This window comes from Scleropages formosus, chromosome 16 (genome assembly GCF_900964775.1).
Source record: "Scleropages formosus chromosome 16, fSclFor1.1, whole genome shotgun sequence".
NCBI classification, from domain to species: domain Eukaryota; kingdom Metazoa; phylum Chordata; class Actinopteri; order Osteoglossiformes; family Osteoglossidae; genus Scleropages; species Scleropages formosus.
In genome coordinates this window covers 11,523,535-11,539,071 of record NC_041821.1, presented here as the reverse complement: position 1 = coordinate 11,539,071, position 15,537 = coordinate 11,523,535, and the positions used below count along the sequence as shown (strand labels likewise).

At 39.7% G+C, this 15,537-nt stretch overlaps 1 protein-coding gene across 22 annotated transcripts in view; it reads left to right on the top strand.

Annotated features, from left to right (window-relative positions):
• ptprdb (protein tyrosine phosphatase receptor type Db) overlaps positions 1–15,537 on the top strand; it is a 281,632-nt gene that overhangs the window by 229,090 nt on the left and 37,005 nt on the right. For 11 of the 22 annotated variants that reach the window (XM_029259211.1, XM_029259219.1, XM_029259216.1 and 8 more), the window contains 15 exons: positions 726–734; positions 1,529–1,546; positions 3,664–3,774; positions 4,399–4,410; positions 6,508–6,777; positions 7,624–8,205; positions 8,594–8,739; positions 8,970–9,114; positions 10,284–10,589; positions 11,444–11,637; positions 12,384–12,410; positions 13,192–13,309; positions 13,867–14,454; positions 14,811–14,911; positions 15,062–15,315. In XM_029259211.1, coding sequence (XP_029115044.1) covers positions 726–734; positions 1,529–1,546; positions 3,664–3,774; positions 4,399–4,410; positions 6,508–6,777; positions 7,624–8,205; positions 8,594–8,739; positions 8,970–9,114; positions 10,284–10,589; positions 11,444–11,637; positions 12,384–12,410; positions 13,192–13,309; positions 13,867–14,454; positions 14,811–14,911; positions 15,062–15,315 — 2,881 coding nt within the window. The remainder of the gene's footprint in view (positions 1–725; positions 735–1,528; positions 1,547–3,663; positions 3,775–4,398; positions 4,411–6,507; positions 6,778–7,623; positions 8,206–8,593; positions 8,740–8,969; positions 9,115–10,283; positions 10,590–11,443; positions 11,638–12,383; positions 12,411–13,191; positions 13,310–13,866; positions 14,455–14,810; positions 14,912–15,061; positions 15,316–15,537) is intronic. The other 11 variants (XM_029259220.1, XM_029259218.1, XM_029259214.1 and 8 more) reach the window with 7 other exon arrangements.

The following is a 15,537-nucleotide window of genomic DNA, read 5'->3' as shown; positions in this document are numbered from 1 at the left end:
TTAACTAAAAGTATGGATCCTAACCTTCCCTTCGCACTAATACATTACACTTTTGTTTCTGTTTTATTTCTTTCTCTTTTTTCTTGCAATGAAGCCAAGTCGTCTTTGAATAACTTGATCGAAATTCCTTTTTCTAGAGGAATATTTTTCCAAAACAAAGTAGCCACAGTAGTGTGTGAGGTTGCGCAAAGCTTCCCCAGTCCTTTAGATTCCGCCTGGATCTACGGACCCTGCTTTTCTTGTAGACTCCAGCTTCTGCTTCTCTCTGCCTATGACGTAACCTTAAACCCCCCCCTTCCCCAACCCCTCAAGATTTGCTCTATATTCATATTTGCTAGATGTTTTCCTAATTTAGCCTTTAAGAGTAAGATTCAGGAATTACTGACAAGATTAAATGTGTCTGTAGCAATCCGTTGAGATTGGCACAAGTAATAGTAATAACATAACAGTAACATTACAGCCTGAGCTGCTTTTATCATTTTTTCTTCTCAGAATTCTCAGCTCTTGACCTGTCCTGTGATGTTAATCCGTCTTGTTAACCTGACTTTGTCTGTTGTGAGCAGAACTGTGTAAATAAACATTATTTTCATGTAAAGGCTAGATATTTTATCAACCTGTGAAGTAGAGTATAAGAAGCTTTAACTCTGAAAACTCTGTACCAAATTACTAAGGAATATAATGATATCTTTATGCTGTCTTTCTTCTCTCCGTATTTAATTCTCCAGAATCCTTTGGTAAGTGCTTAGTTCTGAAGCACACTTCACCCCCACTAATTTTCATGTTCAAACTACTATTAAAATGCATGGCATGCATTTTACTAACAGTTAGTGTAGTCACCTGTTAGGCGTAGTGGCACACGTCCCCTCCTCCCACACACACACACACACACACACACACACACGCACACACACACGTGTTGCCGTTCTAGCCACAGAGTGCACTTGTGTTGAGCACACAAAAGCTGTACAGGTATATACCATACTTCCACTTGCACTGGTAGCACATCCCTATCTGTCTTCACGTGTACGGTACCTATCCGATTCACTCACTCACTCACTCATTCACACATTCACTCCCCTTGGTGATTGTTTCTCAATATCCCACTAGCAGCTGTGAGCCAGATTGCTGTAGAAGTGGCGACTTTGATTTAATTTCACTTTTTTGCAGTAGAGATGTAAGATTAAGTTTATGGGTTTAAGCCTTCCAAGTAGTACCTCTTCTCCTTTATGTGCAGATTTCTTGCGTCCTCCCACAGTAAATGCTTTTTCAAAAGCCATGCCTCCTCCAAATGGTACTCCCTTGTGGAACAGCAGTGTACAACTTGCTCTTTGACCTCTTGCTACTACCTATGATAATCTTGTTGTGCCAATAGAAGTGAATCAAACTCTTCTCTTTCTTCCCTCTCAGTAGCTTTATTGACTTATTCTGTTAAATCTAATTTGACTCTTCTTCCAAAGCCCCAGACTCCTTCTTCTCGTACTAATGCTTCTTCTTTCTAATCTTATTTGCATTCATATTATCCACCCAGGTGGTACACCAATAAGAGGTAAGAGTGCTGAACTGATGTTCACAGAATGAAATTATTCATTCTTGGTGTCCTCCCACCCCCCCCCCCCCCCCAACCCCCAACCATCCATCTCCCCCCGTTCCATCTTTGTCCTGTAGCTGAAACAGAAATCCATTGCTTCCTCATTATGTTCTTGTTTTTATTTGACCCATTCAGTTAATGTCATCAGATCTTCATTTGTGCTGCCTTTCTTTTCTCTTATGTCTATTCAGAAATATTTTTTTTTTTCCCCAAAACATTTTGCTTATGGTGAAACAATGAAGCATATTTTTTCTTTTTTCTTTTTTTTTTTTTTTTTTTTTTTTTTTTTGGCCATAGTCCAGTCTCATGTGTCCTTCTTTTTGTCCAACTAAAACAACCAAACATTTTTCCCCTTTAGCTGTTCTTGTTCAGCACTAAAAGCCCAGATGGTGTGGATTCACGCAGGCATGCTGAAGACAACATTGCCTTTCCTCTGCTTCTTGTGTTTTTTTTTTCTTTTACAAAAAAATCTAAGCAAGCTTTTTTCTCTTTCCTCTCTTTATTTTCTTCTACTTTCTAAAAAAAAGCCCCAAACAACCACTTTTTTGATAAAGTTTCTACGGTGCTTTTTTTCATTCACCTGTGTTACTTTTTCTTGGCTTAAAAGCAGTTTTACTTTTTGACATTTTCATTTTTTTAATTCTTCAGGGTTTGGGAAAGGCTAACTGAAAGGTCTCACATAAAGGCCTGCCGGACCCCTTTTTCCCAGCTTTACCTGCGCGACTCGAGTTGAAGGGTGGTTGATGCATTAAACGTTTTTCTTGGGCTCGGTGAGACCATACAGCTGATCCCATTGGTGGATTCCTATGGGTGTCTCAGCCTAGCCTGTAAAGCCGCAGCTACTTTCTTCTTGGCTGCCGTTTTGAATTTTATTTTGTCCTCTAATACAATTTTATTTTTCAGCAAAGGGTTGACAAAAGGTTGTAAGTTGCACTTGACACACTGACATTTCTTGTTCTTCAGACTATTTGCATGTCAAATATTTTGTGATTGACACTGATATTTTGATACAACGATTTGCAATTGATTTGTTTAGTTTTTTTTATTATATCAAATAATGCTTTTTTCATTTCTGTTTTTATTTTGAACCTGTTAGCTTTTTTTGAGTATTTTCAGCTGAGGTTCTGTAAATGCTTCCACTTAGGGTAGATCTTTGTGTAAGTTATGCTTAAATCCCCTGCAACCTCAATTTTTTTTTTAAATTATTTTTTTAAGTGTCCCTTCCTGATTACGCTGCTTTTGTTAATTGTAAGTGTCTTCTGTTGAATTCAAGCCATGCTTCCCTCGAAGCTGTTCCACCCATTTCCATACTGAGCAATCCAGTGAACTGTTAAGCTCAGCAGGCTTTTGCACCCTCTCCTGTACCCCCAAAGCCCCCTAGCCTGTTTACACATTCTGTTCTAGAGCACACTTGACAGGTCTTTTGAAGGTAAATATTACACTTCCCAGAAAATTTCTGATAAATGAAATGCGATTTTTATGCAATAGATAAGATAGCAATGTAAACAAACATGGGTGCACAGGTACAAAGAGGATCTTCTTTTGCTTGTTTGAGTGATGTTAATATAAACCTGCTGGAAGCCCAGAGAAATCAGGCATTGCTGTGACAAACAATACTAAAATACATCCACCTGTATGGAAATTGAAGCACACGCACTCAGCTTCACATAAGAGAATTACGTTATTAGAGCAGGTATAAAAAAATGTGTTACACTGTCAAATAATGTGTGTCTGTAATGAAGTACTGAACAGAAAACATAAGCAGGACAATACATATCTAAAAGTGGCTGTCACATTTATTCTTTTAAATATATATATATATATATGACATTATTTTGGATACATATCTGGTAGATATCTTGATATTTATTACATGAAAGTTCATATTAAAATATATAATACTTTCATTTGTTATATATTGAAACCCAAAGGAGCAGATGAAGTGTAGTACAGCAGCAACAGGAAGACTTTCATGAACATTGTCATGTCTGCTTATTTGTTTGTTTGTTTGAGTTCCGACGGGTGGTGGTCTTTAACTAGCGCTTCCACCCAACGCTTTTTCCCTCCCACTTTAGGTGCCCTCCAGATTGAGCAGAGTGAAGAATCCGACCAGGGGAAGTATGAGTGTGTCGCCACCAACAGCGACGGCACGCGGTACTCCGCTCCTGCCAACCTGTATGTCCGAGGTATGGGGACGGTAAAGTCACAGAGGACCCACATATAAAAACAACTTTGATTTCATTACAGCACAGTATCATGACTACATACATACCTTCACCTCGTACCCAACAGTTAACCGTGATATTATGGGGATGAAGTTCAAATCTTGGTGACCAGGTTTGGGTGTGCTAATTAAATGCATCCAGTTTTAGTTCACAATATCCTGTATATCTTTTTTCCTTATTATTACCTTCTTGCACTGATATAACTTGTTCTTTCTGTTTATTTTTTCTGCTTGGTTTTCCTAACTGTAATGACTTGATGCTTGGTGTGTTACTAATTAGCTTCCACACTCAGATTTATGAGCGAGTAGAGAAGTCTCTAAAATATTCTTTTTTTCAGGAATACACTGATTAATTTTCTTTGCTCTTGCCACTCTGAAAGAGTTCTGAATCTTTTTATACTCTTTCTACAGCTGCAGACTTATTAAAACAATGTTCAGCAAAGCTCTTAGTGTAGGCTATAGCAGTATTTCTTCTACTCGTTGCTGCCTGCCTTGAATGTAGCCTTTTTAATGTCTGTGTTTTTGCCTTGTTTTTTCTCCATTCCTTTTTTCGTTGTGCTCTGCATCTGACTCCTACATTCTTCAGAGCTGCGGGAAGGTTGGTCTGTTCTTCCTTTTAAGCCATCTTTGAGGGCCACAGATTCACTTAAACGAGCACAGTTATTAAGAATGAAAATGTACGACTTGTAATTATTTTTATTTTTATTATACCCTTTTTCAGTTACAGTACCACCTACATGGCCATGGTGCTTAAACACTAAAATGCTACTAATGCTTCTACTAATGCATGCTGAAAACCAGGTCAGGGGTGGGGGCATGGTAATCTCAAGTCTGTTATGCTCATGCTTTGTAATGTTCTCTTGACTTGTGCATTCATTGTTTTTGTTTGGTCTACAAATATTATCACAGTAACTACTAAATCAAGGTACTACTCTTAAAGAACACAGGGGTTGTCTGATTTTTCACTGGCACTAAGATCCTTAGAAGAAGGGCTAATGCTTATGTTTCTTATGGTTTGCAAATGTGCAGACCCATGTCCTTCAACATCTTTATTCCTGTTTTGCTGTCACTGTGTTTAGTGTCTAGTTACAGTGGTTGTCAGTCATGCAGACAGGCCCTGTGATGGAGAATCTCATTATTTGTGCATTGCTGAATCATCAGAGACCTTCCTTGGCCGCATACAGTATGACAGTGTCTTACTCTCTTTAATTATACTTTTTAGAGCTCATGGTGAGAAATAATTACACATTTTTTGTTGTAATAAGACATGATTAATGAACTGGCATTTTAATTAACAGGATGTTGTTATGTCTTTGGGGTTGTGATTAATTGAAAATTGGTTAGGAAATAAACAGAGGAAAATCCTTTAATTGCTTTACAGAATTTCATAGATGTCACTACTACTGAAAAAATACAGATTTGATCTTCTGTCATCAGTATCACTTGTCTAAGCAGCACTTTTTCCAAGGAAAATTTGTGTTTTTTTCTAAGGTGGACAGCTATTTTTAAAAAAAAAAAAAAAATCTAAAGAATAATTGTTTCTTAATACTATTAAATGAATGGTTTTTAACATTTGTGAATCCGTCACATTATACAAAGTCACTTGACACAGTTTGTGAACTCTCTTTTTCTTTAGATGTTTAGAATATTGTATGTTTTAAAATACAGATGATAGAAAAAAATTAAGCATTATGTTTAATATTGTGAAAGTTGTATCCAACTGACTAGGCTCACATGCCGTTGATTCGAATTTGACTCATCTGAACCTTTTGTGTGGTTTTCAGGATAAAGGAGGGTATGTCCTTCTAGCCTTTCAACTCTGGGAGGAAACCCAGATGAACACAGGGAGAGCATGCATACTTCACACACACCGAACCAGATCTGAACTTGCGAGTCATCAGTGTTGCCTACTGTGGCGCATTCTTGTTTTAGCCCTATTATAAAACAATTTTTTATCCTATATTTCAGTGCAACTCTGTGTTAAACATTTCAGTGTGCACCGCAAGTACGTGCAAGCATTTTCATTATGATTTGTTTCACAAAACTGATTTTAAGGATTTCTGCAACCAAGTAGTACCGCTAATGCCACACTAATTCTGTCCTCCGCTTTAAATTCTCATTGAAATTCCTTTGGAACTCCAGAGCTCTGTGCTTTTCATTATGGCCTACAAAACACACACATTGTGCACTTTGTGGCTTTCCCCAAAGCAGAGTTCTGCTCTTAAGATTTTAAAGTCTGATCTCCTACCTCTGCTCCTGCTTTTACCCATGTTTTGGTGTATTGCTGTTCAGACACCCATCTGTTTATAAGCTATCAAAAATCAGCCTGCAATTTTTTTCTTATATACATATGGATCCGATTATGTCATACCTGTGTATACCCATTTTTTCAACTCTTGTTTATTTATTTGTATATGCTTTTTCATAGTACCGGGGTTAGTGGATCTCCAGGCTACAGGCACATTGTAGAAAATGTAAAAAATATAATTTCTGTAGACTAAAAAGATATCTAATGATGGTTTCCATAGACTACAAAATATCTGATGAGTCCGTAGTTTGTCCTCTTGTATACACATCTCTCTCCTGATGCTACATTGTACTTGGTTATTGTATACCATCGTAGAGATCTTGGAGTAATGTTAACCCAGGGAAAGTATTCCTCATTTCTGGATTCCTCATTTCTGTTCCTTGTCAGTTCGCCGAGTTCCCCCAAGGTTTTCCATCCCTCCAACGGACAGTGAGATCATGCCTGGTGGCAGTGTCAACATCACATGTGTGGCGGTGGGGTCACCCATGCCCTATGTTAAATGGATGCTAGGGGCTGAAGACCTCACGCCAGAGGATGACATGCCCATTGGACGCAATGTGCTGGAACTCACAGATGTGCGCCAGTCGGCCAATTACACCTGCGTGGCCATGTCCACCTTGGGCGTCATAGAGGCTGTGGCACAAATCACAGTCAAAGGTAAACCGGCCATCATATATTTGGAGTCTACATATTCCTTTAATCATTGAAATCAGGAAAACCCAAAACGTCTTATCAGCAAAAAAAAAAAAAAAAAAAAAAGGGAAAAAAGAATACTAGTCAAGAAATGATAAATTAAAAGGCGGTATACATCTGACTTCCTGTGTACACAAGTGCTATCGTTTAAAGGGCTCTGTTGTGGTATTTGGCCCTCTCTTGTGTGCACCATGGTATATCTCCAGGGGAATTCTTCTGAGATTGCTCTGCACGCACAGTTTATTTTTCTAGACATAACACGAGGTCCACAGTCATAACAAGACAAAAGCTGGCCATACTTTCTCAAAATTGCCTTGTCTGACAGGTTGCAAGGAAAATAAATGTTCCTCAGCACTGTTGCATTTCAAATACATTTCCTCTCTGGACAATGCAGTGAGAGGTCAATGATGAAATGGAAAATTAAAGAAATGTTAAAATATATAAATTACAGAAAAGCAACATTTCTGTAAATATATATGTAAATACAGGACCATGTATGCCTTTTGGAGTATATTGGTCACTTTATCTGTGTTGCTCTATATATTTTCTTAATCATTTCCTTAAAATAGCTGGCAAAAGTATGAAAGTTGGTTGAATCAATGCAAGCAAGTCCAGTGTCCTTCAACAGAACAGCATGCCAAAGTCTACACAGAACATATGAATGCTAATAACTTAATTATCATAAAGCCTTGAAAAAAAATAAATACATAAATAAAACACACACACGCTTACACAGACACGACACAAAGCAACATCAAGGATACACGGTTTTGCGCACTCAGCTTGAATGGCATGCTCTCATCTTTCCAGCATTGCCCAAGGCTCCCGGGACGCCTGTGGTTACAGAAAGGACAGCCACAAGCATAACGTTGACCTGGGACTCTGGAAACCCAGAGCCGGTCTCCTATTACATCATCCAGCACAAGTCCAAGTATTCGGATGATACATACAAAGAAATCGATGGCGTTGCCACTACCCGGTACAGCGTGGGGGGCCTAAGTCCCTACTCAGACTATGAGTTCCGTGTGGTAGCAGTCAATAACATTGGCCGTGGTCCGGCTAGTGAGGCCATTGAGGCACGCACAGCAGAGCAGGCCCCCAGCTCAGCACCTCGACAGGTCCGCGGTCGCATGCTCAGCAGTACCACAGCAATCATCCACTGGGACGAACCTGAGGAGGCCAATGGTCAGATCATGGGTTACCGGGTCTACTACACCACTGAGCCTAGCCTGCATGTCAACCACTGGGAGAAGCAGATGGTACGTGGAGCCAACTTTCTCACCATCGTGGGGCTAACCCCAAACAAGACCTACTACATCAGGGTTCTGGCCTTCACTTCTGTGGGAGATGGGCCTCTGTCTCCGGACCTGCAGATCATAGCTAAAACAGGCGGTAAGCTATTCCTGTGTATGTGTGTTATGTGTGCATGAGAGTGTTTGCATTTCAAATAATGAAGGAAAAGCCACTTTTTGATTCTTAGAATTCTTAACATATCACATTAAAAACTCCTCAGCCATTCTTTCTGGCTCTCATAGGTATTTTACACTTTTTGTCTTGAAAAATATGCAAGTTCTGACATCTGTGAAATATAAAACAAATTTGATACGTACAACACCTTTTGGAGTACAACACCTTTTGTTGCCTAGCTAGAATCTGTAGTCTAATAAATCGTAAGAGCAATAGCCACGAGTGGGGATTTTCATGAAATATTTAAAGATAAAAAAATGAACCAAATTTTAATGTCAGTAAGGTTGACTAAACAGTTCTTTGTGTTCCGTAGTTCCATCGCAGCCTACCAACTTCAAAGGTGAAGCAAAGTCAGAAACAAGTATACTGCTCTCATGGGTACCCCCACCGCAAAACGGCCAAGACAATCAAATCATCGGATACGAACTTGTCTACAGAAAAGGCGATGAGAAGGAAGAAGTATGTATAAGTACAAGATGGTTTCTTGTAAAGCGGGGTGATGAAATTATATTCCTTTTAATAACAATGTTATGCTAATTAGTTTATTAATGTTTTATAGCATGTATCGTCAATAGCTGTGAACTTTATGATTTTTATCTCTGTGAATACCTAGGAAAATGTAAAAACTGATGTTCAGGTTTTCACTGCATGATGAAACTTAGTATGTGAGTTATTGTTCTTTTTAACAGAAACGAGTGAGCTTTGAACCCACAAACGCATACCTTCTGAAGGACCTGAAACCCTTCACCACATACAAGTTCCTGCTTGCGGCACGTAGTAAGCACGGCATTGGCGCTTACACCAATGAGGTGTCCACGGAAACGCCACAGACACGTAGGTGGTCTTCCTTCTCTCACCTTCTGTTGCTGTCATTTCTTTTCCAACTGAATTTTGCACCAGAAATTGTGGGAACCCTCTTTATGTGAGTCACCTGGCAAGATTTTAAAATTAGTTCATATGGAATCCTTTACCCTGTTCTGTACTGCAGAAAAATCTGTTTTTATATACAGTATATAAGTATGTATACTGTATATGTCTTATTTTCTGACAGTTTCCTGTGATTAAGCTTTCAGTGATAATTAGGCAGCATACGGCAAATTAAATTACAATAAATAAGCAGATTACTCTGTCTAGAAAAAAAAAAAAAAAGCCCATTCTAAATGTGACTAAATAATTAATGGATGTATAAACAGAAAGCTTAAACACAGGTTTGGTGTTAAAAGACCTCTGATTTACAGCAAAAGTATACAGTAGCTGAGACAAAAAAATACATATTGAAATGTACCACTTAAGGAGCACTCAATGAAAACTACAGGTATTTCATTTGTCTTATTGAGCTTGTTGTTACATATACTTTTGTGTAAGCCTGAGGTCTTAAAGTAGTGTGAAAACAGGTAGGTAAAAGTCAGTCCAGAGCACTAGTAAAGCCTGACCTGGTGCCCGTGGGTAAATGGAAGTTCCCCTACAGTTAGTAAGTTGTACTTTATAAAAGTGATTTGCATGTCAGCGTGGTGGGGAGGCTTTTTACAGAGCTGCCATGTGTCCCTAATAAATGATTTGCTGTAGAAAGAAGTGAGGGCTTTTAGGAGAGAGGGATGTAATGTTTTATCCAACAAAGGTAAGGTTTATGTTACTGCAGTTCTACACAGAGCATTATTTCCCCTGGAACACATTCATAAACGTTTTTTGTTGTTCATGTGTCATTACCTCAGTCAAGTGTTGACATGCCATGGTGTTCATCTTTTTTTTTTCCATCATCTTAATTTTGAAAAAATTAGTTATAGTTTCATTTGTTTGCTGTCACAATTAATGTCCTTGTGTTTTCATTTTGTGTTTTCCCTTTTGTTTTCTTTTCTGTTTGCTTCCATCATCACAACACCCTCTGTTACGTCAATTTGTCCTCGATCTTGAAACCAAACAAATACTAAATAAATATTAAACATGATGTAAAACCAAATCCAATAAACCAAAAACCTTGCCCACGTGACAAAATACCCGATCAGAACCCTCAGCACCTCCTCAGGATGTTAAATGCTCTAGTCCCAGTTCCACGAGCATTCTGGTAAGTTGGCGTCCGCCGCCAGTCGACTTACAGAACGGGATCATAACAAAGTACTCCATCCAGTACGCGGCCACTGAGGGAGAGGACACGGCCCCTCGTCAAATCGCTTGCATCCCACCTGAAAGCTCCCAGTACCTGCTGGAGAACCTGAACAAATGGACAGAGTACCGCGTGACAGTGAGCGCCCACACGGATGTTGGACCAGGCCCTGAAAGCTTACCGCTGCTCACCCGCACTGATGAGGATGGTACGTTTCCCACAACCTGATGACCCACTCAGTATCTAGTCGTGTAATCCACCTAAGCTAAAGTCTCTGGTAACTCGGCTCCAAACTTTTACCTGTTTCCTGGATTCTAACTTTTCCTGTTTTTCACACTTTGGTCCTGGCTTCACTCTTTTACCCCAACCTCCAATTCAGACCTCTTCCTTAATATCTTTATCAATTTGAGCTCATAACAAGTTGAGCTTGCTGAACTTTCTTTTTTCCTCAATTTTTAAAAAGTGATATTTTTTGAGCACCCTCCCACCCTCACCCCCAGTAACTTACAATTCTTTACCAAAAAATATATATTTTTGCTGCCATCTTTTTCAAAATCCAATTGTGTTTTGTGTGATTTATGAAAAAATATGCTGTCACAGTATTGGACTTTTTTTTTTTTTTTTTCTTTTTTTACTATTTGGCTAAAAGTGACAATGGAACGAACAGTGGACCAGCTTTTTAAGGCTTTGTTTTTTAAAACAATTCATAGCCAAATTCTTTCAAGATGCTTTGATCACCAAAGCATCTGCTTTGGCTTTTTACTGTCTTTTTCTGTTTTTGCCAGTTACATTTTTGTTCCATATTTTTTATCCACCAATGCCATTTTTGCTGTCTTAAAAAATGTCAGGTCAGATGTCAGACCTTTTTGGGGGGGTTGTTGTTTTTATCTCTCTTTTTATCCCTTGCCATTGTTGAAATATTGATGTCATTCAATACTTGTGATAGCTTCCTTTTTATTTTTATTTTTTCCCCACATTTGACTCTTTCGGAGGTGGCCAGAATGGGAGGGTGGGTCTCTGTAAACATGACCGTTTTGTGTTTATCCTATGGTGTTCCTCCAGTTCCGAGTGGTCCCCCTCGTAAAGTCGAGGTGGAGCCTGTCAACTCTACAGCTGTTAAAGTGATCTGGCGTTCGCCAGATCCCAGCAAGCAACATGGGCAGATTCGAGGGTACCAGGTACATTACGTCAGGATGGTAAATGGGGAGCCCAAAGGACAGCCCGTCATCAAGGACATCCTGATCGATGATGCACAGGTAATTGCCCGCCTCTTCCTGTCTATTTGTCTGAAGCTGACCTTGTGCAATTCATGGCTGTGTCAGTGGCTTATGAAACTTGTACAGGGAGGTTTACAGGTGGAAAAGTATGGAAAGTCAGTGACATTATTATTATTATTATTATTATTATTATTATTATTATTATTACTCAGCAGACTTATTCTTACAAATAGCGTGTTACACAGCTTAAAGGGCATCTTTTAATGTTAATTTCTCTGCTTAATGAGCTTTTTTGCAGTTTACTTATTTACATTGTTCATAGTTTGTTCCATAAACCGTCCAGACACCACATACACGTATTGGAATTAACTTCACTGATTTGCCATATGTAAACTTGTTTTAATTAAATCTGTAGCTTTGTCAGATTTTTTTTTCAGTTTGGTACTGCATATTTAACATTAATGGAGATTACAGTCACTGTGTGCGAAACATACCGAAGAGACCTAGAGCATTTTGTCAGTGTTTTGAATTTGGATAAATCTTGATAAAGGTTCGGCAAGTGAATGAACCTCTGTTGTTTTTATACGATGCCTGAATACTGCAATTAAATGGCATTATAAATAGGTAAAGCACTGCTATTTGAATAATGATTGTTTCCAGGGCAAAAAGGGAATACACAATCCTTTGTTTCATTATGTGTATTTGCATATTTCTTTCTCAGTCATATTCTTACACTCAATTCCATTTTTATTCCTTCTTTCCACCGTTTTCAATCTTAAAATAAGTGGGAATTTGATGACTCAACAGACCATGTGAGTAAAATTGTTATTCATATTTTTTATTATTTCAGTATTCCCAGATCATCTCTTTTGCTCTTTTTTCCACCCCTGACAGCTATACTTTACGGAGACTGAGTCACTGTTTCCTATTTCTAGCACTATATGCGCATTAGCCGGCACCTGCACAGCATCTAGCAAAGCCTTTAAGTCCTCCAGTGCTTTGTTTAATTGGCTTGACTAACAGACCTTTTGAGCAAGGAATAAGCAGCATGACTTTTAAATCACAATATGACTAAGGACATTTGCATAAGACCATCCACAGTGTACCAGGGTGTGGAGAAAGGTTTGCAGTGTAACTCCTGGACTAGACTGACTGTCACATCTGAAGATCGTAGTGTAGATTTTTGATGGCCACACACAATTCAGCTTGAAATATGTAATTTCTGCGCTGGGCTATGCTGCAGCAGATTAAAGCGGTTGGACTTTTCTGCTTTGCTGGTACTGAAGTGTACGGTTTGAGTTTCAGATCTTGGATCAGTCCCTTTCCTGTAGTTTGTGAAAACCATAACATAGTGCATTAAATGACAGTTTTAATGGATCCACAATAATACACTTCTGTCCAATGTTAAGAAAGGCCATGCTTCATGAATGTTTCTGACTTTTCAGATGTTGTCCTGTTGTAAGCATGTACTTTTATTTTACTTATTAAAAAAATGTCAGATATAGAAAGCTATTCGTTTCTTTGTTTTGTTCTGTAGGAGGAGCTGGGGCTGGTATTGTTATTATAACTAAGGGCTTTCATTACATCCCACAGGAGATGATAATTTCTGACCTCCAACCTGAAACGATGTACTCTGTGGCAGTAGGCGCTTACACAACGAAGGGGGATGGAGCTCGCAGCAAGCCCAGACTGGTCTCCACGACAGGCGCAGGTACTTGCTGTCATTTGCCCAAAGCTATTTCCTCTTAACCCACATGCAGGCTAATTACCACCCTTTTGCCACATACTTTCTGTGTGAAATGTATTCTGCAGCTCTGGGAAATGGTGAAATTGCATGAACTAGAAGAGAAAGTGAGCTTCTTCCCCTTTAGCTATTAGATATGAACATTGCTAATTGGCTGTTCAATTATGAGCACAATTGTAATTCCAGTCAGCTGCTGGTTTGACATTGGAATCTTGGCAGGGGTCAAGTTATTTAAACTGGGTTGTAAAACTGGGGTGGGGTAATGAAAGAGAACCATTCAGAATTAAAGGAGGATTTTGTGAAAATCTGTCATTGTGTTAATGTTAGTTATACTAACATAATTGCAGAAAAAGTAGAGGAATGTAATTGTCATTTCTATTTGGAACAATATGTGAGATTAAAGAAATAAAGAGGGCTTGACAATATTTGGTGTCATCTGAACTGAGATGTTTTCCATAAAGATGGAGTACATGACTGCAGCACAATTTCCTTTCAACAGTTCTTCATTCCTACCTTTGTTTCAGTACCTGAGAAGCCCAGACTCATGGTTAGTGCCACCAATATGGGCACCGCGTTGCTCCAGTGGCATCCCCCATCCAACACATTTGGTCCTTTGCAAGGGTACCGCCTCAGGTTTGGCCGCAGAGATGTGGATCCCCTTACCGTGGTTGAATTCCCTGAGAGAGAAAACCATTATACCACCAAGGAAATCCACAAGGGTGCCGCCTATGTCTTCCGGTTGTCAGCCAGAAACAAAGTGGGCTTCGGGGAGGAGACGATCAGGGAGATTGCCACTCCTGAGGACAAGCCCAGTGGATACCCACAGGATATTATGGCAGAGAAAACCACATCTAACACCTTAAGGATTGCTTGGAAGCCAGTTGTACTCGCCGAGCAGAATGGTCGCATCATCAAGTATGCCCTGCAGTACAAGGACATCAACAGCCCACGGAACCCCTCTGAGATTTTCATCACTGTCCCTGAGTCCGCTGTGACACTTGATGGCCTAAACTCCGACACCACATACGATATTAAAATGTGTGCATTTACCAGCAAAGGCCCCGGGCCGCATAGTCCCAGTGTCCAGTTTAGGACGCTACCCTTGAATCAAGGTAGGATCTTTCCCCATTTGTCTGCAGCAGAAAAAAAATATAGTGGGTATCACCATTGTTCTAATGCAGCACTGGGTTGATAGCTACAGTTGCACTCAGCAAGGAATCACAAGGTATAGTACTGTTAGTGGTCTTCCCTGTGTTTGGTCAGTTGAGTAATTGTGAGCAAAGACTTCCAGCGGAAAAGGTAAGAGGGAAGTATTTCAATGAGTACAAATCAGAGTGTTTGGTCCAGTTTGAGGTGTTACATGGTAAGGCAGGTAAGGTGTGGGTCTCTTTGTCGCCACCAAAATAAACACAAGGCAGGTAGCTGGAGGTGTCGGCCATCTTGCTAAGTCCATGGTTTTTGTTTTTAGCAGTGTTCGCAAAGAATTTTCGTGTGAAAGCTGCAACAGAGACATCCGTGCTGCTGACTTGGGAGACTAGTGAAAACTACAATGCAGCACAGCCGTTCACTGTAAGTGCTTTTCAATGATCAGTTTATGTGTGCAGGAAGCCACCCAGCATGGTCTGTTTAAATTTAGCTAAATATTTAGCAGAGTCTAGTGATTCTAGTGGCCATATCTTCTTTTTAGCTATTAGCCATTGATACCTGTCCATACTACAGATCCTCTACAATGGACAGAGTGTGGAGGTGGATGGGAAGCTGACCCAGAAGCTGATCACCAACCTGCAGCCTAAAACACAGTACTCCTTCCTGCTCACTAACCGAGGGAACAGTGCCGGGGGTCTGCAGCACCGAGTGTCTGCTGTGACAGCACCCGATGTATTGCGTACAAAGCCCTCCATCATTGGCAAGACCAACTCTGATGGCATGGTGACTGTGGAACTGCCAGCAGTGGAGACCACACAGAAAGTCAAGTAAGGGCCAGGGTCTTTCTCCGCAACTCAGTGTGTTGAATAGCAAAGGTTTATTGTCCCTATTTGTCTTCACTCATTTTAGTCACAGTTATAGGCTAATTTGCTCCCTGTCTTCCTGTTGCATCACACCATTGAAATTCAGTGTTTTACAAAATTCACCATTGTAACCGTGGAGTGAAACAGTTTAGTTTGTGCGCCTTCCTCAGATACATATCTGCTAGA